The 24079-nt window shown below is 47.7% G+C and overlaps 1 protein-coding gene across 15 annotated transcripts in view; it reads right to left on the bottom strand.

The window, feature by feature from the left end:
* The window catches only part of Tenm4 (teneurin transmembrane protein 4), a 700311-nt gene that overhangs the window by 35186 nt on the left and 641046 nt on the right, over positions 1-24079 (bottom strand). For 12 of the 15 annotated variants that reach the window (XM_087558479.1, XM_087558500.1, XM_087558515.1 and 9 more), the window contains 5 exon segments: positions 22720-22969; positions 20725-20745; positions 12973-13205; positions 8565-8719; positions 2226-3103 (listed from right to left, as the gene is read on the bottom strand). In XM_087558479.1, the coding sequence (XP_087414605.1) occupies positions 2226-3103; positions 8565-8719; positions 12973-13205; positions 20725-20745; positions 22720-22969 (1537 nt within the window). 15 annotated transcript variants of the gene reach the window in all.

Raw genomic sequence — 24079 nt, 5'->3', positions numbered from 1 at the left:
CCTTCCACTTTTGGTTTATGCCAAGAATCATAAATCTTGGAACATTGGTTCCTCCAGTGTTTTAATATAAAGTGGATTTAAAAGGATTCTTAAATGCTACTTATAAACACACATATAACAGTTTCTTCTTCTTGAAATATCAAATGTGGGTGCTGAGGGGATATCCGAATTGGTCAAGTGCTCACCAAATATGAGGACCTAAATTCAGTCCCCAGAATCCACATAAAAATGCTGGGCCTGGTGGTAAGTGCTTGTAATCCCAGCACTGGGAGGTGGAGACAATCAGCAGCCTGCTGCTGACCGGCTAGTCTAGCTTAATCTCTGAGCACCAGAGCAATGAGAGACTTTAAAGGGGGTGGGTAGCATTCCTGAGGGTGCCCGAGGTGGTTTTCTGGCCTCCACACACACATACACATGTACCTGCACATGCAAATGCATCCAAGCAAACACACGAACTCACATACCTGCATCATAGCTAAACCACCATCAGCTGTGGCTGTGGTTTACAAGGAGGACAGAGAGGGAGGGCTCCTTTTTTGAAGGATTTTCGTTTCCAGGGATGGCAGAAGTGACAGTGGCGGTGATGTGTTAGCATTCAGTTTGGGATTTGGGGGAGTGACCTTAGGAACTAATTGCGTGAACAGATTTGCTCTGACAAAGAAACCCCTGTATTGGCTAAATAATGTATAAGAAGTTTCCACCAGGCAATGGGGAAAATTGAATTATTTAGTGTATTTCCATTTCAACGAGTTAATCAAGATAATTGCTATTTTCCTGGATCTCTCTCTCTCTCTCTCTCTCTCTCTCTCTCTCTCTCTCTCTCTCTCTCTCTCTCTCTCTCTGCAATTAACAAGGCCCCTGTTTGGAGAAGGGAATTTAACTAGTGAACTTAGCACATAGGGCTGTGACATTTTTTAGTGTAAATTATATTTAAAAATCAATTATAACCCCTCCCCCATCACTGGGTTCTATAACTGTGAGAGCTGATGTTTATTTAATTTGAGAAAACCTTATGGTCCAAGGACTTAAACTCATTTGGGATTTGCGAATTCAGGGGGAGGTTTGGGAAGGCCCTGGAGTCAAACTCAGATCTAAAACTCTGGCCCCGGACAAGCTAGAACTTGTGTTTAGAACTTCTGTTTCCACACAGGGTTCTCACTATCTTCCAGTCTGCAAACGAGCCTCCCTCAGCCTCAGTTTCTGTTTCTGTAAAGGAGAAAATATTACCCATCACCCCCACTGCTATGAGGATTAGCTCAAGGACTCTGTTTCTGGCACATAGAGGATGTTCGACAAGACTAAGTTCTTCGCCAGCTCCTGCAGCCTGTCGAATGCTGACACACTCAGCAGGCTCAGCAGTCTGGAACACGACAAAGAAGAGAAGCTTAAAAAAAGTCTAAGTCGAAAAGAGATGTTACAAGGCCCATTCATTAAAATAGCACCTCCATCGTCTATCTATATGTGAGGCAGGTAATTTGCCTGGGAGTGCAATGGGCTGAACTCTGTGTCTCTGGCCACCCTGCTCTGAGACGCGTACCGTGCATGAAGAGTAGGGGACAGTTACGTGAAGTGAGTGTTGCACCTGAGAAGGAGAGCTGCAACACCGTGGGGAGGAGAAGGCCAAACCACAACCCACTAGATGCAGAAACAAATATATTGGAATCATTTTGTTCATTTGTGGGTGAAGGGTTCTGTGTGCCCACTTCTGGAAGTTATAGGTAACTGTGATCATTCCTTAATGAACTTGAAAGAGAGACCAGGTGATGTTTATATCATGTGTTTGAGAAAGAAGACGTGTAATGAGTGTCATAAGTACATCCAAAATTTAAAGAAATGGAATGTTGCGTATATGGAAAATCACCTTGTTGTTAATACAAAGATACTAACACCCTAAGTACTTCTGGTAGACATCATGTCCTTGTGGTAATCCGAGTGGGTATCTACTGTGTCTATTCTACAGGTATGGAGACTGAGACCTAGAGGGATTAACATGGTAGGGAGAGCTGGGGTGGAAGCCGCACATGAGTCTAAAGCCCACGCCTTTCCCACCATCCATTTCCCTTTTAGGAGGAATCATTCAGAATATGAACATGCAGAACCTGTCACTGATAATGGTTTTCACCTCCCATCCCTGAATTAAAATGAAATCAATAAAAACCACACGTCATCAGTTTGTTCATTTCCAATCATACAGTGTATCTCATGGAACACGTCATGATACTTACTCATAAAACGTTGTCCACCCGTTTTCATTGCTTTTGGTCGCCAAGAGGCCAGAGTTGCCATGGTATGTCATCATAGCCAGCTCGTGTCCTTGCGTGGTCACACTTCTGAGTGCGCTGTTGGTGCCCATGGTTACCCAGTACACCTGGCCATCTGGGACTACCAGCCAGAGAGGCATCCCGGTAGAATCTCGGCGGACGTTCACCATGTTGCCATTGTTGTCTGTGATGTGTGTGATGTCCCCGTCCCCCGTGTAAGTGAAGTTGTACAGGTAGTCTCCTGTGGGCAGGCTCTGAGTGTACAGATGCTTGCCACTGGTGTCAAAGAGGTACAGCTCCTGGTCGATGGGGGAGGACAGCTCATACATGTTCTGGGTGTTCAGGACAGGCTTGTTCTTCCGGATAAACCGGATCCGGATGTTTCCAAGGTCGGCCACGTAGAGCTCCCCGTCTGCACACACGGCCAAGGAAGATGGGGTGTTCAGCTTTGCGTCCTTGGCGTAGCCATCATCTCCAGAGAAGCAGTCGCAGTTGGCGTCGTTTTTACAGTCGCAGCCGCTGGGGGCACCAGCAACCAGTGAGATCTCACCACTTGTCGTGACCTGCCTGATACGGTTGATCTTCTTCTCGTCGGTCTCAGCGATATACAAGACTCCATTGTGTGAAACGGCCAAAGCAGTGGCTGACTCCAGGGTTGCGTGGATGGCTACCTTGCTCAGCAGGAAGTGGTCGATGCCAGGAACCTGGCAGTGCATGGGCCTCCCAGCGACAATGCGTACCTGGTGGTTTTCGGAGATTTGTAGGACCACGTTGTTGTCGAGGACATAGAGGGAATTATCCATTGGGTTGATGGCTAAGTCTGTGGGCCACTCCAGGCGAACCTGCCAATGGAGACACGGACACTCAAATGATGCCAAGATGCCCACCATTCGTCACCCCAAAATTCCCAATAACCCACTACTGTGTCCAGAGGGTCTTTATATGCAGAATAACCCAGCCTTATGGAAACTGAAGAAGGACAACAGCCTTAAAAAGCGGTCGGTGAGATGGAGACAGGCTTGGGTTCCTAACCTAGACCCACTTATAACATTGGGCAAATTGCTTTGCCTTTCTGAGCTTCATTGTTCATATCGAGAAAATAGAGATGACAGTCGCACATCCTGGCACGTAGGTAAGTGCTCAGACTCAGACGATGATACAGAGGTGAGAGGGGATGGGAGATGGAGTCTGGAGGCTGACGTAAGAGTTGTTCAGAGGATTTTAAAAGGATCTTCATGAGATGCTGGCCTGACCGGTGCATGGAGGTGATTTAACATCAAGTTAGGCTTGGAGTTAAAGGCAGAACACTCATGCCTCTGCCTGACACGTGGCTTGAGGCTAGTGACTCTCCATTTTGGCCCCATATTCACATTAGATGGAGACTTTAGAAAACACTGATGCTCAAATGCCACTCTGAGTAGTCAGATAAATAAGGTCCCTAGTGTGGTTGGTCCACACATTGGGCCTATTTAAAAATAACTTCCTGGGTGATTGTTTCTAGGGTTGGGAATCACACCCGGATTCTTCTCTTAAAGGGTACTTATCAGACCAGCAGCACAGAAGCTCCCTGGAGCTGGTCAGGAATGCAGGATGGCAAGCTTGTCCCCAGCCTACTGAATATGTATGTGCCTGCAGTCCGGTGACTGAATGCCCACTGGGGCTCAGGAAACCTGATTGATGTGGGATCTCTAGGTCCTCCCAGAAGGGATTAATGCAGTGGGACTTAGGTCCAGAGCCCAGAGCCTCACCCCGAGCCTCTCTTGGTCTGGGTGACCAATGTTTTACCAAAGGATTGTTGGATGGAAGGACTGGTGCTAGAGAAGCCCTTGGCTGACTGTGTCCCCAAGGGCCATCGTTACACTACTCATGGTCTGGAGACACTGAGCACTGCTTGCAGCTGACGTCTCAGTGCTACCTGAGGACCCAGCACCTTGACATCCCTGGGCTTCCTACAAACAGCTGACTTTTGGCCCAGTTTGGGGCTTCCTCAAACAATATGAATAATGCAGTTGGCAAGTTTCTCTCCTAGGGGTTTGCTCTAGCCTGCTAGTATCTACAAGTGTATCTATGGCAGCCATGTTAGTAATGGCAAAAACCAAAACAACAAGACCCCCAAACCGAACAGAACTGGCGTAGATGTCCAGCCACTGAGAACTGGCTAAACAATGGTAGCGCGTTTACTTTACCTGCAGATTAGAATTTTTTTTTTTTTCTATTTTTCGGAGCTGGGGACTGAACCCAGGGCCTTGCGTTTGCTAGGCAAGCGCTCTACCACTGAGCTAAATCCCCAACCCCCGCAGATTAGAATTTTGTGCATGATCATTTAACATGATTCTCCAGGGTGGTGGTTCCCACCCTTCCTAATGTGACCCTTTATTGCAGTTCCTTATGTTGTGGTTGTCCCCAACCATAAATTTATTCTGTTGCTACTTCACAACTGTAATTTTGCTACTGTTATACATTGTAGTATGAATGTATGATATGCAGGTGTCTGACATGCCTCCTCCACAAGGATTGAGACCCACATGTGGAAAAGCACCATTCTAGGTAGATATGTGATGACATGGCGGGAAGTGTTTGCTACATGCTAAGTAGAAAGAGCAGACTACAGAGCTGCAGGCGGAGAATGATAGCAGCTAGGGGAAATATATAAGTTAGTTTAGAGACAAAGAGGAGATTTACAGCTAGAAGAAAACATATTAAAATGTTAGCCATTTGGGGGACCAAGGATGATGTTAATATTCCTTTTTACTTTATTTTTTTAAAAGTTGTTGTAATGTACATGTGGTTGTGGGTGAATGTGAAAAAACACAGACAAAACCGGGGGGTGGTGACACACATCTTTAATCCAAGCACTCGGGAGGCAGAGGCGGGCAGATCTCTGAGTTCGAGGCCAGCCTGGTCTACAGAGCGAGTTCCAGGACAGACAGGGCTACACAGAGAAAAACCCAATCCAAAAACCAAACCGAACAACCCAACCAAGCAACAACAAATGCTAACAGTGAGGCTGTTCTCTTAGCTTAAGAGCCATTCCCGAGGTAGGCAAAAATAGTCAGTTTTCAGCTCCTGCGTCCTTAGCCTGCTGCCCCTCACCCGGCCCCAGCCCCTGTCTCTCTGCAGGGCAGGGGAGCTCGCAGATTCTCCAGAGCTACAACAGTTGGGCTGCTGCACACACTCCTGGTTCTCTCTGGGGTATGGTGCTGCCAGCTCTCGGCTACATCAAGAACACAGTTTGCTCTAAAGTGACAGGAGAATTTTCAATTTCCTAAAACCCATTTCTTGTCAACACTGGCTGCTAAATATTTTATGCCCTCTGGTCCTGTGGCACCTTGGGGACTTACTCGCAGAGACCTTTCTACTTGTCATTATGATGAAAAGATGGCGTCCTGATGAGTGGGTGGGTAGGAAGGAGCAGAGAGGGAGCCCGGTGGGGAGAGAGGACAAGAAGAAACGAACGGGAGAGCATTTTAGCATTTCTTTTTTCATGTTGCTTTGTGTTATTGTGTACCTGGGAAAGAGGGCCATGGCTCTCGGCGGCTCCAGGCTCTGACATACTAGATCCCTCCACCAGATCCCTGCACCAGATCCCTGCACCAGATACACCTTTCTGTTTTAGTGATAATCCTGCCACGGCTTTAATGCCCATCATCAGAATGTTGGGGCTGGACCTAAGAACGTCTGTTGTCCTCTAGTTCCTGTGCTCAAGGGACTTGTTGTGAAGGGGGCTCCCTTTCCCAGTTGTCCTGAACATTCTGTATCTCCATCAAGGTGCTCTGAGCCAACTGCTTTGCCACAGAGTGGGGAACGCACACAGAAGCATTGTCACGGGAATAAACAAGTGAGTGTCTACACCGAGCAGGAGAGGTGGGGCTAGGGTACCTCACTCCCTGTTTGCTTCCATGGTCACTAATGGGTCATCTGACTTAGGTTTCTTAGACACTGAGCTTCTTCTCCCATATGTAAATCAGAGTAATCAACATTATCCTGAGGAGCTGTAGCAAATGAGACGCTATACAGGGAAATTCTTTGTAGATTTCCAGGGAACTAATATTTACATCCTATAACCAGCTGGTGGCTCTGCACCAGGCAATTACATCCTTGATCTCATTAGAGAGATTCATTTCCTCCTCCTTGATGAAACCCAGCCCAGGGATGCTTGCAAAGGCGTTTCCTTTCACTCAGCCTCAGTTTCCTACATTCTACCCCTGGGACCACGGTGGCAGCTAAATAAGAAAAGAGAAGCTGTATTCAGCTCTGACCTCATTCCTAGTCAGTACCAGGCGCATAGCAAGTTTTCATTTGGGCTTCAAAGTACAGGGTAGAGACCCTACCTGCCATGATGAGAACCAACCTCTCAGGCCCTGACTTCTGCTTGTTCACCACATTCCTCTCACAGTGTTTTTTGATCTGAGGGAGCTATGAACACAAGTGCCACCTTCCATATGTGTACGGAAAAATACATGCCTGTGTTAAGAGTTCAGTGGGGGAAAAAGTCCAATTTTTATGTTCAGACAAAGGAAAGCAGGGACTAGAAGTAGAGCTTTTTACCCCATGATTTCTCGGCATGTGGCTTTTGTGTTTTTCTCCCTTTCAACATGCTAGCTGCCTTCCAAGTCTTTGGTGTGAGTGCCTGGCAGTGCCTCTCTCTAAACCTAAACAACTTTCCGATGTGCGGATGGAAAGTTCTCAGCGCCCTGTGCTGGCTGGTCGAGGGCCCGTTTAGAGAAGCAAAAATACTTGTCTGCACATCCTTAGGCTTTGGCGGCTTCCTCCTGGGTAATTCTAGCTTGCTCACAGACTGGAAAGGGAAACGCTCAAGCCGGCAAGGCGAAGCCTGCCAAATTGCAAAGTCAAGCGGCAGAGAAGAGATTCACAGAAGCTGGCACAGGGGAGTGCCACACCACCATCGGGCTGGGATGGGGTAATGGGTGCTGGGAATGCCAGCAGTGTGGTCCTGGGGCTTGGAGGAAGGAGTTCAGAGATGGCTCCTGTTGGCCTCCTTATATGCCCTAGGCTCTGATAATGTTAGCAGGACGGATGCTCAGCAATCAAACTCAGGCCAAGCCCTGATCCATGTCCTGGCAGTTAAGGACTTGGACCTTGCCAAGTCATCACAGGATTTATGCAGGAAACCCTGGATAGCCAGGCACTGGATCTCACTTGGATTCCTACTGTCTACCTGCTGAAGCCCAAATTTCTTGGCATAGTAGGAGGACCTTCTCTCACCAGCTCTAGACTACACTTCCTGTCTCAACTCCCTTCAAAGTGCCCTCTGCTTTGGCATTTGGCTTCCAGTGCTCTTTGAGGCAGGGTCTTGTGTATCTCAGGCTGTCTTTGAATTTAGCCTGTAGCTAAGAATGACTTTGACTTTTGGCTTCCCAGCCTCCACTTTTCAGATGTGGGATTATGGGAGTGTGCCACCGTATCCGGTTTGTATGGAACTAGGGATTGAACTTTGGGGCCTTACGAATGCCAAGCAAGTCATCTGTCAACTGAGCTGCAGCCCCGGGCTCGCACTAGGCTTAATAACATCTTTCTTTGCACATACTATTGATTTCTGTTCTCTGATGCCATCCAGCAAACCCAGAGTTCAAAACTGGTACCCATGTCTCCTCCTTACTGAAAGTGAATGCTTTTTATCCACTACCTCTGAAGGGATGAGCAGTGTTGATTCGAAGGCCTGAACATGTAATGGCATATGTGTTTTCAAGGCGATCCCTCCATGTTGATGTCTGTCAGTCACTCCATTGTATGGTTAGGAGACAGGAAGTTCAAAAGACTTCACAAGTCCATCCATGCCCCAAGGCTTTGGGTAGCTAAGGCTCTACGGAGTGGTACAGCTAGGGTCCAAACAACTGTCCAACAAATATCGGCTGTGCTCTGACTGTGTACCAGGCACTTTGGGTCAAGTAGAGGAGGTGACAGGCAGGCAGAATCCCTGTCTTGTGTAGCATATTTTCTAGAAAGTATGCTCGAGTCTGCATGTATTGTCAAAGAGGAAGTTTGGAGATATGAATTTAAATGTGAACACTGGTCTGCTGGCCACAGGAAGACCTTTTTCCCCACTGTTCCTTGAGTCCCCACTCCAGTCACACACTTATTATACTTAATGGTGAACTCTCAGGGCATTTGGGTTGGGTCAGTTTCTTCTTCTGGGTACTGAACACAGGCCCTGACCGGAGCGGGCTCCATTCAAAGGCTTGAACAAGTGTGCCAAGAGGAGTGGTCATCAGGCTGGATGAGTGACAAGTGGTAGGAAGAACACGCATGCACAAAGGGTTCCGGGAGACAATGCCTTCTCACCTGAGAAATATCCATGACAGAGTCACAGCTGAGGGGCCTGGCTGAGGTGAGATCATTGGAGCCCAGCAAAGTTGAGATGATCCCATTTTGATCAACACGTCTGATCATGGTGCCATCCACGAAGTAAATGAGCCCAAACTTGTCCACTGTAATTCCTGGGGTGGAGAAGGCAAAAAGGGAATTCAGCATCGGATACGAGAAGGAGGCTGACAGTAGAAAGCTTCCGGATTTAACATCTACCCCATCCAGCTCTGTCCCTCTGTTGGGATACTGACTTGGAATAAGTGCTATAGCCCTGAGCTATCCCAGGTTCCTCTAGTTCCCTCTTTGTTATTTAACAGTTTATTTGTTACTTACTTTTGCTTACTTTTAAATTAAAAATATAAAATTATTACTACTTATTTGAGACAGGATCTCATATAGCCCAGGCTGGCCTCAAGTTTCAGATACAGAAGATGACCTTGAACTTTTGAACTTCCGCCTCTGCCTTCCAGTGCTGAGGTTATATGTGTGCACCAATGCGTCCAGTCTTATGCAGTGCTGGGGAGTGAACCGAGGGTTCTGTGCATGTCTGGTGAGCACTGTGACAAGTGAATCACATCCCTGCCACCCCAGTCCTCTCTTACAGAAGAAGAGAGGGCAAGGAAGATGCCAAGGTTTTAAGTGTCCTATGGACCAAGGGTAAAAATCCAGTGTCCTAGACCTCAGGCTCTGTCTTCCCACTCTGCTGTGACAAGAGACTCTTTCTTGTCTTTCACTTGGGTACCAATGGAAACTGGGTTTGTGAAGGACTCGAAGTAGAAATAGGAAAGACATTTTCCAGTGTCATTTGAGTTATTTAAGTTAACCCATTTCTGAAGTCCTGCAAACACAACAATAATGGGTCCCCTTTTTAGTAACAATTTCTCTTTTCTTCCAAGACAATCACACTCTAAGTTTATCAGCCCTTATTATTTTGGTTTCATTGGTCATTATGAGAGCACAGATTGAAAAGTATACTTTGGGTTTGTGTAAAGAATGGGTTTGTTGACTTCTGGATCTGAGGACAGCGCCCTGAAGATGGGGATCTTGGCTATCATTCAGCATCCCCCCCTTTCACTTGCTGGGCCCTTTTACCCTGATAACTTTCTCCACAGGGGTGTGGGGCCCAGTCGCTGGACCTCTTGGCATCTGTTTCTTTACTCATTATATCAAAGGACTGCTTAAGCCTCCATTTTGCCTTAGGCCTGAGGCCTTACGAGGAGCCATGGCACCCCCAGGTAGATAATTGAGAAAACCTCACTCAAATCTTGTGTTTCTGAAGGGCACCTTGGGGATGGTGGTACAGAAGGTCACTCAGGAGGTCATTCTTCCTGGCCAGGGACTCATTTCAGGCCCATGCAGGGAGCTTTTGCTTGGCCTCACTTCTGGTGATATCATCCAGGAGATGGCAGGGTCTAGGACGGATATGTGTTTTCAGAATTGCTGGGTGGTACCTGCCATCCGTGAAGGGTGACAGGTTTTGAAATGGAGGCACAGGACTGAGTCAGAACCACATGAAGCACCATTGGAAATGACAGGCTCAGGAGGGAGGTGTGACATAAAGGGTCGTCTTGATTTTGTCTACTGTCTTCTGGCCAGGCAACGGGAGAAAAGGTTAGATGAGGCATGGGGAGGGGGTCCGTCTGAGTTGGGAAGCTGAGTTTCTTCACCCTTGACTCTTGGTCTCCTCACTGCTGTGAATGACAGTGTGTGGAATGACAGCTTCTGACTGGGGAGCCCGGGAGAGAGAGCTCAGTTGGTAAGGTGGGAAACTGAGATTGACTCCTAGAACCCACGCAGAAGTTAGGTATGGGAGTGCTCTTACAATCATGGCACTGGGGAGGTGGATACAGGTGGTTCTGGGGATCACTGAATTCTGGGTCAATGAGAGACCCTGTCTCAGAAAATCAAAAGGGTGGAATGATATCTCTGTTCTCTGGTCTCCCACACATGACTGTACACATGGCCTCACACTAGGAATGATTGTGTACTCTTGACAGGTGCCTGTGCACTCCTACAACACACACACACACACACACACACACACACACACACACACACACACACACACACAGTGGTGGGGTGGGAAGAAACAGTTGACTTGGAGTTCTTAACTCTAATACTCATTAATGACCATTCTGTCTGTGTGACAGCAGACAGTGCTCTGTGGCTTCCAAGGCCTGGGTGGGTTCTTTGGCCCTTGTGTCTCTTCCAGGTCAGCAGGATGGGCTAAGGCTTCCAGGGATCTCTGACTGATGGCCATACCACAGCTCTCATTCCATTCCTCTTTAAAGGACCAGGAAGCTGGAAAAGGACTTCACACCAATGTGCAGGCAGCCTGAGGGATGGGAGCCTTTCTGTGGTCCTGCCTAGAATGTCAATTAATTCCCTTCCGTAAGCAGCAGGACGTGAGTCAGTCCCGCTGCCTGTCTGCCTGGCTATGCCCTGTCTCTCTCCTCCATCTGCCAGGACTGATGAGCGCTCCGTGAACAATTGGGTTTCTTGTTTACAAAGTTGGCTGCGCAGACTAATGGAAGTGATCTGTCCCCTGATTAATTACTTCATTTTTCCTCCTTTTGTTGTGCTAAATGGACGGACATCTTTTCTCCTCCCTCCTGCAAAGTGACTGCGTACTGCAGCCCCCTTGTCATTTCTGTCTGGGTTAATTACAGGCTTTTGGGCAATGGTACTGCCACTCCAACTGTGTGGTGAGGGAGGGGACCACAGGCACGCAGAACAACAGAGATGCCAGGAGGGAAGAACAATCTCTCAGCAGGAAACGGTCTTAATCAGAAGACAGCAGGGTGTTGCAGCTGACAGGGATGGCGGGATCCTTTGGCTTAACCTACTTACTCACAAACTGGGAGACTGAGGTCCGAAAGGGGAGGCCTTAGGGCCGTCTGGAGGCAGAGAAAAACTGCCGTGCAAGCCTGTACTTCCTCTCCACTGCTCACTCAGTACTAAGGAATCACAGCTAGCAGGGGGTTGAGCCGTTGGTGGCACAACACTTACCCGCAGAGCTGTCACCTGACCATGCCATTAGTTAGGTAGACAGTCTGTCAGGATGCTATATGATGCTACACGATTACATAATACATGGCAGGGACACGATTAGGGGTCTCCTGTGATGCTGTGTTTACTATGTATCTAGTTGTCTGTACTAGACATTTATATTCCTGATATTTAAATTGGATTATGACTGTGTAGAATAGCCCGGTAACATGGAGGAGGAAAATGAGGTTCAGAGAGGTTAGGCAACTTGTCCAATGTCACACAGTTACTAGATAACAATGCCCGAATTGGAATACATGATTTTTCAAGAGCCTACTGCTTTGATTTGAAACCAGACCTCGAAATCAGGTCCTCTTTAACACTGTACTTATTTCTAACAGTTTTATAGGGCAGCATGTGAAATATATCAACTTTGACTCCCGGAACAATCTTAGGAGGTAGGAGTAGGTGGTATTATTACTCTGATTTTATTTGGGTAGGTCCCTGAGTCTTAGTGGCTAGAAGTCCCTTGCTATAGGGCTTGCTACATGGTAAATTCCTTACTGAAGGATGCCTCCTGGTAGTGATGGCCTCTCGTGTCAAGCTTCCTCAGTCTCTGGGCATCAGGTTTCTTTCGGCTCAGAGACCCCCCACCCCCTTCCTTCTGGCATCTCAGGGCATGCATCTCCTCTCTCCATCTAGGTGTCATTGATTCTGCTACAGTGAGCTTTGCTATGCATCCTGAAACTCTGTGTATTTGGTAAATACTTGTGAATGAAAAATTAGAGACTCCTCTCTTTAAGTCTACCTCACACACAAGGAAGACATGGGACTATCTTTGTGGAGCACTGACTAAGGCAAAGCCTGCACACCCAGGGGGAGGGAGTCGCTCAGGAGATGGAGCGCTGGTTTGTTAGAACCCTACACAGCTGTTAAAAATGAGTAGCTCGGAGAATATTTACTGTCATGGAGAAGTCATTTGGTATCGTTTGGATAAAAGCAGCTTGCTAACAGAGTATGCTTGACGTTTCATCTTGTTTGACTGCACTGACTAATGTGCACAAACACTCAGAAAAAAAGACAGGAGGAAAGACAGGTATTGTTAACTGGGGTTGTTCCCAGCAGGTAGAATTATCACAATTCCTCTGTGTACACACACACTACAGAGACACACGCAAACTGTGTGTGTGTATTTAATTTAGGCAATCATTAGCAAGAGGACACACACACACACACACACACACACACACACACTTTTACCCCCTCTCTCTTAGGCCTCTTTCTGATGATTACTTATATCAAATACGAACATACAGACACTCAGACAGGCAGACAGACAGACAGACACAATGTTAATGACAAGTAAAATGTTATTGTTGTAAAAGCAAAGCCTTACCCCTGGGATTAGTGAGCGTGGCTTCTGTGGCTTTCCCACCGTCTCCGCAGCGAGTATCATCGAAGGGGAGGCACTGGTCACCAGTCCCTGCTACCACCTCGGAGTTCTTGACCAGGTCCTTCACCACGGTGGTGGACTTGATCTTGAAGACCCGCCGGCTGTTGGTGTCAGACAGGAAGACGGCCCCGCTCATGGGGTCTGTAGCCAGGTAGTATTTGTGTGCTGGGCTGTGACTGCAAGAGAGTTAGGGCTAGCATGAGCACTTCCTTCTCTCCATCACATAACTAGAGACGCACAGCATGATATACCATCCTGAACATGCCAGGTCTCATTTGACCTCAGAACTAAGAAGGGTTGGGCCTGCTTATTACTTGGATGGGGATATACAACATGAATCCCTAACCCATTGGAATCTCAGCAAAATGCTCTAATGAGGATGCTATCTTCATTGTGACCTGCGAGCTTGGCCTAATGATCTCTCCCCTTTCAGTTACTAATGCAAAACCCTTTTCTTAGCCCAGCGACATGGCTCAGTCAGTAGGGTGCTTGCAAGCACTGGGAGTTCAATACTGAGAACCCATGTTGAAGACAAAACCAGCCAACCAACCAACCAACCAACCAACCAACCAACCAACCAACCGACCCACCCACCCACCCCTGCCAGCTGCGAGGCCATGTCTGCAATCACAGTGTTTACGAGGCAGAGATGCGAGAAGCCTGGGACTCACTGGCCAGCTGTCCTATGCTCCTTGCTGAACTCTAGGCCATCGAGAGACTGGCTCAAAGGGAAAAGAAGGGTATATGGTACCATCTAAGGTTGTTCTCTGGTTTCTATATGCCTACGTATACACACCATATACATACATACATACATACATACATACATACATACATACATACATACATCATACACCAAAAAACCCACCAGGCCTCTTGCTAATGATTGCCTACATCGAATGCTAAACATATACTTCCCCCACCTCTTATGTGTTATTTGTGTTTTGCCTACAGGCACACATGTGAACTGTATATTGCAGTGCCCACAGAGGCCAGCAGAGGGCATCAGATCCATTGAAATAGAATTATAGACTGCTATGGGCAGTACATACTGTCATGTGGGTGCTGGGAACTGAACCTAGGTCCCCTGGAAGAACAGCCTGTGAGCTTCCTTGCTGAGCCATCTCTCTAGTTCAACACATAAAAAATTATCACTGAATCTTGTCTTAGGAGACCTGCTAAACCCAAGATAGGAACATGGAGGTCCTTGACTTTAAACAATAACCCAAGGGTTTAAAACAAGCCTTTCTTTCTATGGTTTTTATAGTGACTTCCAATACCGTCTTGGGACTGACAGATAAGACACTGGCTAAAGCTGCCTATTACCAGTGGCTACCCCATTTCCAGGCATTCCTAAGGGTGGGTTACTCAGGAGCCTAGGTGTCTCTGTCCTGCAGGCATATAAATGAGGTGTAGGATCACTTTCTAATTTGCAGCAAACTCAATGAAAAGAAAGAGAGCAGAGGAGCAGCACTGATTGGGTCTGCTTCTGGAAGAAAGCCATAAAACCTGGGCTCTGGTAACAGGAAAGAAGTCAGATCATGCAGAAATGTGAAAGGGATATTTCCGTTGGAAAATGCCCAAGGCCTGAAACCAGATCAGTCTGTGGGGTATGAAACTTGGGCCCCTGGGCCTCCAGCTTTCTTCATCTACAGGATGGTGGTGTGAGTGCTTACTTAGATTTGGGACTATTCACATGAGACCACATGTGTCTCACATGTAGTATGATGCATGACACACAGGAGGTACTCGGCAGTCACGTCTGCTGCTGAGTGGTGACGCTTGTGCTTGCCTTTGGCGATGACTTTCTGGTAGGCATCTCCTGCTAAGCACAGATCCTACACGCAGGGGTATTGATTATAACTTCTTCCAAGTCTAGAGCACATAGAGGCTGGGCTTACCACTGGGAGCCCACTGTGATGTCAATTTTCAGCTCCTGTGTGTGGTCTGATCATATCAATATTGTCTTCAAACAACATGTCAATATTATACACTTATCAAGCATAGAGATTAATCCGGGTCCTTTGGAAAAAACTTAATTTTATAAACTAGTGTTTATTATACATGAAGCTTGAGGCACTGTGTATGTGCATGCATGTGTGTGTGTGTGTGTGTGTGTGTGTATGTACCTCTCTCTCTGTGTATTTGTGTGTGTGCACACACCTCTGTCTCTCTCTGTCTCTCTGTCTGTCTCTGTCTCTGTCTGTCTGTCTCTCTGTCTCTCTCTGTCTCTGTCTCTCTCTGTCTCTGTCTCTCTCTGTCTCTGTCCCTCTGTCTCTCTGTCTCTCTCTGTCTCTCTCTGTCTCTGTCCCTCTGTCTCTCTGTCTCTTTCTGTCTCTCTGTCTCTCTCTGTCTCTCTCTGTCTCTGTCTCTGTCTCTCTCTCTGTCTCTGTCTCTCTCTCTCTGTATATAGGACCATGTTCTCTTAGTCTGGCCCTGACTTCTCATGATTAGAAACACCCCATGCTTTGGTAGTGTCCCCTGGGCCAGAGCCGGATGTCCAAACCCGAGGCTTTCTTATTGTTTGCTGTTCTGCACTGGCACTTCCTCTCCAGCCCCATACTGCTATCCCATTGCCTCCTAATGAACGAGGGCAGGATCCTCTTCCTCAGACCATTTTTCTGATCTGCTCACCCCACTAGGTTATTTCTGTGTTTCAGTTTGCAATGCTCTCCCCTCTTTCAGAGGAAGCACAGATTTTCTAAGCCAGATGCAGCTCGGTCCCTTCCTCTCAGACATCCCACACTAGCAACACCCATACCAGGCCCCTTGTTGCATCCGGTCCTGCCTCTACCCACTCCTCTGCTCTGTTCCCTTTCTCTGTCATCTATTCAGGGACCTTTTCTGGCAAACTGTTTTTCCTCTGTGGGCTGGGGTTCATCCTATCGTATGACTTACACCAAGCACAGGCCTGGCCATTTATGTCTTTCATACCTCCTTTCAGTACGTTACGGGGAGACATCTCGATTTTTATCCAGTCTGCGTTTCCAGTGCCTGACTTACAGCCTCCAGCCCTTCAGAGCGGCTTGTCTTAAGCAGATGACATGTCCATTTTCAGTTTATCTAGGTGGTATTTGCATTAAAATCACTTAGCTTTGCTTCCCCTTCTCATGGGGCTGGCAGTAATAGCACAGACGTCCTGTTTATCTTGAAATGTTCCCTTGGGACTTAGAAGGTGGCACAAATTTAATCTTCCCAGACAACCCTGATCCTAGCTTAATAAAACACAGTGACCTTAGATCCTGCTCTATCGTGCTGGAGCATCCCGGACTCCCAGCTTCCCCATGACAGCCAGAAGGCAGGGGGACTATTTCATTTTGGTGTGCATCACTCATGATAAACTGGTGTTATCTACCTTGGCAGAGAGAGGACCCCGAGGGAGTATGGTGGAGGGCCCTGTCCACTTAGATTAGCCCCTTGAGTTCCTAGCTCACATAGCCCTGCACTGCCCTGGAGAAGTGGCACTCACGTGGGGCTTCTCAAGTGGGTGAATTCCAGGAGATGGTGGCCTTTGCCAGGATTGTCCTAGATCCTATAAAAGTTAGAGTTGCTCTTATGCTTATAAGGTAGTCAGCGTGGGAGGAAAACTGCTTGCTGTGAGTGGAGAAGGTGAATATTTAACTGGGGTGAGTCAGTGAAATAGTTGTGATTGTCAGTTGTCCAGTGGTTAGGTCTCTGCTCTGCTCATCCATGGGCCTGTAGACACACAGACACAGACAGAGACACAGACACACAGACGCACACACCACATACACACACACCACACACACATACCACACATACAGACACACACCGCACACAGCACACACACACACACACACACACACACACACACACACACACACACACACACACACACATCTGTTTGATTTTCAGACAGGGACTCCTTTATCCCAGGCTGAACCTCAAACTCACCACGTAGCTGAGAACGTGTCCTGCTTCTGCCTCCCCAGTGCTGGGATCGCAGCACTAAACCTGGCTTCATTGGGTGCTGGAGATCAAACCTAGGGCTTTGTGCAAGCCCTGTACCGTGAACTACACCCCTGGCTCCACAATTCCTCCTGTGCCAGCCAGCACTGGCGGCTGCACTGTATCTTCTGCTCCCTCTGGGCCCTCCCTTGGCTGCTGCCCGGCAGCCTGTGGGATGGAGCTGAGGAGCTGATGCCATGGATTAGGATGTATCTGATGATGGAAGATGTGGATTCTGGCCTAGTCTGTGTGTCTGGACTTGACACACATGGCCTCAGTTCCCCAGTAACTAGCACATTAGGTGGGGACCGTCATCTTCCATGTAAGAGGACTGAGATGGACAGAGATGACTGGCTGAGCAGGCTCACAGCTGCTGAGTGGATTTCAATCTCCATGTGCTTCGCTCCAGTCTACTTCTATTTCCCCACGTAGCTGCCACTGTCCCCTGAACACACCAGTGCTGCAGCCTGAAGGCCCGGCGATCTGCTGCAAGACACGCAGTCCTTGAAAGCATCGGCTGCAAGGAAGCTCCAGGGCCCCTTTGACTTGCCTGTCTCGGGAGATTCAGCTAGGTACTCCCTCACCTGCACCACCATTCCTGCCCCTGCTTCTCGGTTACAACACACTGTAGCCTCATGTTTCCCAGGAGTTGTGGCAGATCTTGCTGCTAGTGTCTGTGGTACTTTCAGTTTCTGTTCTCTGTTTCCTCGATAAAGTCTTGAACTTGGGACTGGAGAGATGGCTTGGCAATTGAGGACACTAGCTGATCTTCCAGAGGACCTGACTTTAACTCCCTGCACCCACATGGTAGCTCACATCCACCTGTAACTCTAGTTCTAGGGGATCCTATGTTCCCTCTGACCTCCAAGTACATAGCATGCATGTGGAACACATACAGGCAAAACCCATATAAATAAATTACAGCCACCGCCACCACTACTGTGAGCACGGCCACCGCCACCACTGCTGTGAGCATTGCCACTGCCACCACTATTGTGAGCACCGCTACTGCCACCGCCACCACTGCTGTGAGCACGGCCACTGCCACCGCCACCACTACTGTGAGCATTGCCACTGCCACCACTATTGTGAGCACCGCTACTGCCACCGCCACCACTGCTATGAGCACCTTCTTGAATGCTTCTAGGATAGGGGACTGACTTCAAGTCCTAAATGATCCCACTACACAGATTCTGAAAAGTTCTGCTGAACTTATGCGAGAATAAATGAATGAATGAATTTGGCTTTGTCGCTGGAGGAAACACAGGAAGCATCTATTGCTAGTGATCTCAGATTGATACTTCTATAGATCAGAATCATCTGGAAATTAGAAGAAGTGGCCTGAACAAGCATGACTTGAAGGGGCTGGGCTCTGCCTTTGAGGTCTCTTCAGGTGCATCCTAGGTATAGCCAGACTTGGGAGTTAAGCAGAGTGTCTCCGACCTCAACGTGCAGGGGATACTCTTGAAGACGTTACCAAAATGCAGATGTCAGTTCCATAGTGCAGAACTTGGTATTTCTGATAGTTCCTAGGCACATTAGTACCATATTCTAAGGCCTATGGATATGCTGCAAAACATATAGGCACGTGATGGAAGAAGGCCTGTGGCTAAGGCCCCAGAGGCCCCAGGACCAGGTCCACGTACAGGGAGCATTTTCAGGCTCCAAGGATTGTGTCTAATCCAATTTTGATGGCTAGGACCCTGAACGGGGCCAGATGCATAACTAGATCACAGCCTTACTCTGAAACTTGCTGCAGGGAACTCCAAGGCCTCACACTGTGTTCTAGCTCTGGGAGTGAAACCTTGGCTGTGGAAGCATTCCTGAAGTTAGTGAGTTGAAGCCAACCTTCCCACTTTGGGAAGAAGTGGGGATGTTCTAGGTAGAGATTGGGAACTTGGGGGTCTCTTTGTGGTGAAAGATAATCTTTTCTCTATTTCTGAGGGAGAAACCTCCTTTGGTCCCAGAGTAAGATCTCCTTTGAGCAAGGAGCCTCGTTTGACCACTTTGGATGCTACCCTGCCAGGAACTAGTTCATGTGTTCCCACCAGCAGGCAGAGGTGGGTGCTGGAGCCTGAGAGACAAAGGATCAAACACCACTCTACCCACTTACTACATTTGCTTGGGCAGATTGCTTTGCTGAGTCTCTATGCTTGATCTGAGAAGTGGGGCAATCACATCTACTTCAAAGGGTCATTTTAAAGATAAAAACTATACAACTGAATGTAAGCCTCTGCACACAGTGTCTGTTCCCATAAAAATCGAGATGTTTAATAGATGGCAGCTTTTTTGTCCTTTTTTAGAATTTTGAGACATGGTTATGTATATTCTAGGGGACCTTGAACCTACTAGGTAGTTAAGGGTGATCTTGAACTTGTGATCCTCCTCTATCTATCCCCCAAGTACTGGGATTCGAGGACTGGAGCATTCTACCCAGTTTCTGTGGTGCTAGGAACTGAACCCAGTTCTTCAAGAATACTAAACAAGCACTCTGCTAGCAGCTTAGCATTTAAGGTTTGATCACTGGTGTTCCTCCTGGTTTTTACTTTTGGTCCCAATCTCTTATATGCATCCTTAGTTGTAAGAGGACTCAGTTACCCTTTTGGGGGCACCTTATCATCATGCTTATTATAATTATAACAAATTGTAATATGCTAATTAGGAAACCCATGTATAGCGATTGTAACAGCTATTACAACCACTGCTAACATGTCTTTTCATAGCATTTTTTTGGGGACCTCTTTCTGTGCCTGAAAAGGCTGAATAGTTTGCAGAGATCCTTTTTGTTCCTTACGGTAATTTTTAATAACTTTGAGATAAAAATGAAAGTTCAGAGATGAAGCAATTATTTCAGGGCTATACCTCTAGGGAGCATTCTCATTGTAAACTGGAAATAATCACAGACATCTGTCTCACAGGGTGGATCACATAAGATGGTATTCATGTGAACTGCCTAGCTCCTGTTATGCAGCAGGTACTCCGCACATATGAATTATTACTTAAAATAACATATGCACATACACATACCCACCTATATACAGGAGTGGATTCAGAAATGACTGCTGGCTCAGGCTTTGTCTGTCCCCTCACTATCCCCAAGAGACTTCTTTTATAGGACTTCCTGGCACCATTTTGGTCTGAGTCTGACGCAGACAGCTGAGAGTCACCCCTGTGGCTGTGCAAACCATAGCTCTGTCTGCTCATCCTCACTTTTCAAATCTACATGCTGACACGGTTCTGCGTGAGGACTGCTGCCTGCATGAAGTCACTGGGATGTCCTGCCTGGAAGAGCCTCTGCAGGGCAGCCTGCCATTCCAGGTGCTCTGACTTCGAGATCCATCCGGACCCTACCTATTTTCATACTCTTCACCGGTGTCAGCACCTCCCACCACAGCCAGAAACTTACCCAATGGTCTAGATGATGTGTTAGACTAACAATTAAGCAGGTGCTGCCACTCACATATTTCCCCCATTACTCCAGTCTGTCACATCTATAGACTACAGGACAAGTGTCTCACTTTACCACCGGTACAAGGAATTCCGGTCTTTGCCACTTTCCCCACCACTAGGAGTTGGGTGTCCTAATTGCACTGATTATCTCCCATCAGCTTCTAGCCACACAGGGTTCCTCTGTCATTGAGCCATCTGAAATTGACAGGTGTGGCTTACCATACAGCATGCAACAAGGCAGGGGAGAGGCAGGAAATTCTCCACTGGTTGGCTTACCTATGTCTGAAATCTTTATTTCTGACAGAAGACAGGAGAGCAGGGAATAGAAGAAAGAACGAGGTGTTAGCAGCAGGGTTAGAAGCATTATTAGCAGCTGAAAACTTGACAGCAATGGTACTGTACAACACTGTAATAAATACGGACTTGGCAGCCATGACACTGATACATTTTATATTGGATACTCCTTGTCAGTGAGTTCACTTACAAGCAGCTACATATCACAGAGGAGGCCCGGCTCCACCTGCACCGTACCGCTGACTCCGGAAGAGACAGGCCTAACACAGTGTGCTGTTTCAGTGGGGGCTCAGAAGAGACATACACCCAGACATACACCCAGAGAGATACAGGCTTGCTGCTTCTGGTCTCCGCATGCAAGCTCCTCTATGACAGTCTTCAAAATGTGGGGAGCCTACCAAGAGCCTACTCAAACCAAGGCATGGGACTGGGGAGTGAGTGTAATTAGGGAGGGGATGACACAGAGACAAAGACCAGCAGGAAAAGGCTGGCAGAAGATATGTCAGGATGATAACACACTGAGTTCTTCCGTGGTTTTGTTTATTCCTCCAAACCCCTCACACACAATCCTCAACAGTAGTGGGAAAGAGAGAGAGAGAAACTAGGATGTCTTATTTGGAGGATATGAAAATGGGAGGCCCAGAATTTAAAAGTTTGCTCAAAGTCACACAGCTTCTCTGCTACGTTGAGCTGACCCCTTGCTTCTTTGCTCCTTTGACTCATTTATGTTCATCTGACTGAAGCAAGTATAGCCGAGGGGCCCTTCCTCCCTGACCAGTGCCTGTGCATTAACCTCGTAACAGAGAGAAAGGGCAAAGAATACTCTCCTGGAGTCAGGTATCTCGCCCAGCCTGATGTGTGATTTCCTAGGCGCCCACAACATGGGAGCCTCCTCGAGCTTCCCCGGGTGACCTGTGTGGGGATGGATCCTCACGGTCCTTAGGGCAGTGGTGTGTGACAGCCAGTCAGCATGCTCTGCCTCCTTTTCTGTGTGAGCTGCATAAGGACTTAGCCAGCAGAGAATAACATTACAAGGTGGAATGGCTCTCACTATGCCAGGTGACTGGGCTGTGTCACTGTCTTCTAGGTTTGGGTTCGCCATTCTAGATGCTGGACTTTGAGCATGTGCTTTAAATTCTCTGGGCCTGCTTTCCCTTTTTGCCAAAGGTTGACAAGAGGGGATACGTTACAGACCCATCACACTGGTTAACAGTAGGAGCCCTACTGCCCTTCCATCCCAAATCGTGCCTTGCTCATGTGTTCCAAACCAGGATATGAGTGAATTATCTGCTCTAAGATAGCTATCAAAAACTTTCTGAAATTTCTTCTGAAATTGAGAGTAGGGCTCCCCTGTCTCTGAAGTACAGTTTCCCTTTAAGCATAGAACCCACCTCATGGGTTCTAAAGAGATCTGGCTCAGGGAAATAGGAGAAAGTGCAAAGTCAAGAGTTGTTCCCCAGCTGATGGGCATTGTGCTTCATTGCTCATGGTCAGGAGTAAGGATCTCTCCCTGTTGCTCTGCTCCACCGAGAGAGCTGAGAGGCCTGGCTGGCATCAGCCTTGGGCTTCATTTTATCTCAACCCTGGCCGGTTGAGGTAACGGTCTCTGAGGAACACTAAGGAACAGGACTGAACTTGGTGACATTTGCTTGCTGTGAATCCTTTGTTCTTACAAAAAGACTCTTGTAACTGATTCTATTGATCAAATGCAGAAAAAAAGGTTTGGTGGCTCTGGGGGAGAGTCATTTTCAGCTCTTAGCAGCCTCCTACAACCTCTGGACATGAAGGACAACTCTGTCTTCCTCACAGAGCACAGGGAGGCAGCAACTAATAGATCTGGGAAGTGAAAAGTCCCAGTGTCTGGCAGGTGCAGCTCTGTCTTGTCCTCCTTCTCTGGTCCCCATGGGTAAGGCTGTTGGGTTCCCATGATGTCAAGGGACATTACAAGGAATCACGGGGATGATATCCATTACATACCTCATCTCCAGGATGTTGGTGACATTTCCAGAGGGGAAGATCCTTCGGATGTAGTTGAAGTCTCCCACGTAGAGACTCCCATCAGAACCACAGGTGAGGGCCACGGGTGCTAGGAGCTTGTTGCCATCCGCGAGGCCATTGCAGCTGGGGCAGGAGATGCTCCTCCTGCGCCCATTGCCCATGATGCTGCCGATGACTGGTGGCTGCTGGGACACGAACTGGTTCTCTCCATTCCCTTTGTGCAGGATGCCTGGGACACGAAGAGATGCGCATAAGTGAGGGAACAGAGGCTGGGCCCCCCTTCCTTTGGTTGACCAATGTTATCTTGATTTTGCAAAGTATATGAGGCCTTGGCTAGACACTGAGACTTGTGGTACCATAGTGCAACCCAGGGTTCCCTTAGAGGCTCCACTGTTTACTGACTGAATTCTCACTGTGGGCCTATGAGGTGGCACTGTTTCCACTGTTGTAACAGACAGAATAGATCGGCAGTTTAGCCAAGGCCTCAAAGATAGGAAGCAGGGTGGTCCAGAATTTATCTACCCCTCCTCACCGTGTGTGTGTGTGTGTGTGTGTGTGTGTGTGTGTGTGTGTGTGTGTGATGTCTGCATGCGCACACGTGGGCTCATGAGTACATGGGCATATGTGTATGTGTGCAGGTGTATGTAGGTGCATATGGAGGCCCCAGGACAACCTCTGGTGCTAACCTCCTAGTTTTTTGATGCAGGGCCTCTCATATCCTGGAACTTGCCAAGTAAGTTAGGCAAGCTAGTCATTGAGCTCCAGGAATCTCTCTGTCTCTTCCTTTCTAGGGCTTTGATTGAAAGCTTGTTCCACCATGCATAACATTTAAAAAGATATGTTTTATGTATATAAGTGTTTTGCCTACATGTATGCATGTATATCACATGTGTGCTTGGTGCCTCAGAGGCCAGAAGAGGGCAGGGGATTGGATTCCCTGGAACTGGGGTTACAGATTGCTATGAGCCATTGTGTGGATGCTGGGAATTGAGCCACAGTCCTCTACAAGAACAAAGGCTCTTATTGGCTGGGCCATCATCCCGGTGCCCACTTTTCCTGGCATTTTTAACTTGGGTTCTGGGAATAGAACTTGGGTCCGTGTGCTTGCAAGACCAACACTTTATTGATTGAGTTATCTCTTCAGCCCCAGGGTGCAGCTTTTGACCATTCAGGCTAATGCATCTCCCCTGGGCTCAGTCTGAATCTGAACACAGATTTTTAGGTGTACATGCTTACGTGTCCCTCTTTCCACCAACACAATTTTAAGTGTAGTGTTCATGTCTTTTTCATTTCTGTATCCCTAGTGCCTAGCATAGCAACTGACACAGATGTTTATCAA

Source organism: Rattus norvegicus, chromosome 1 (assembly GCF_021556685.1).
Source record: "Rattus norvegicus strain SHRSP/BbbUtx chromosome 1, alternate assembly SHRSP_T2T, whole genome shotgun sequence".
Taxonomy (NCBI): domain Eukaryota; kingdom Metazoa; phylum Chordata; class Mammalia; order Rodentia; family Muridae; genus Rattus; species Rattus norvegicus.
The sequence above is the reverse complement of the archived record's forward strand: the minus strand, read 5'-3'. Positions and strand labels throughout refer to the sequence as shown.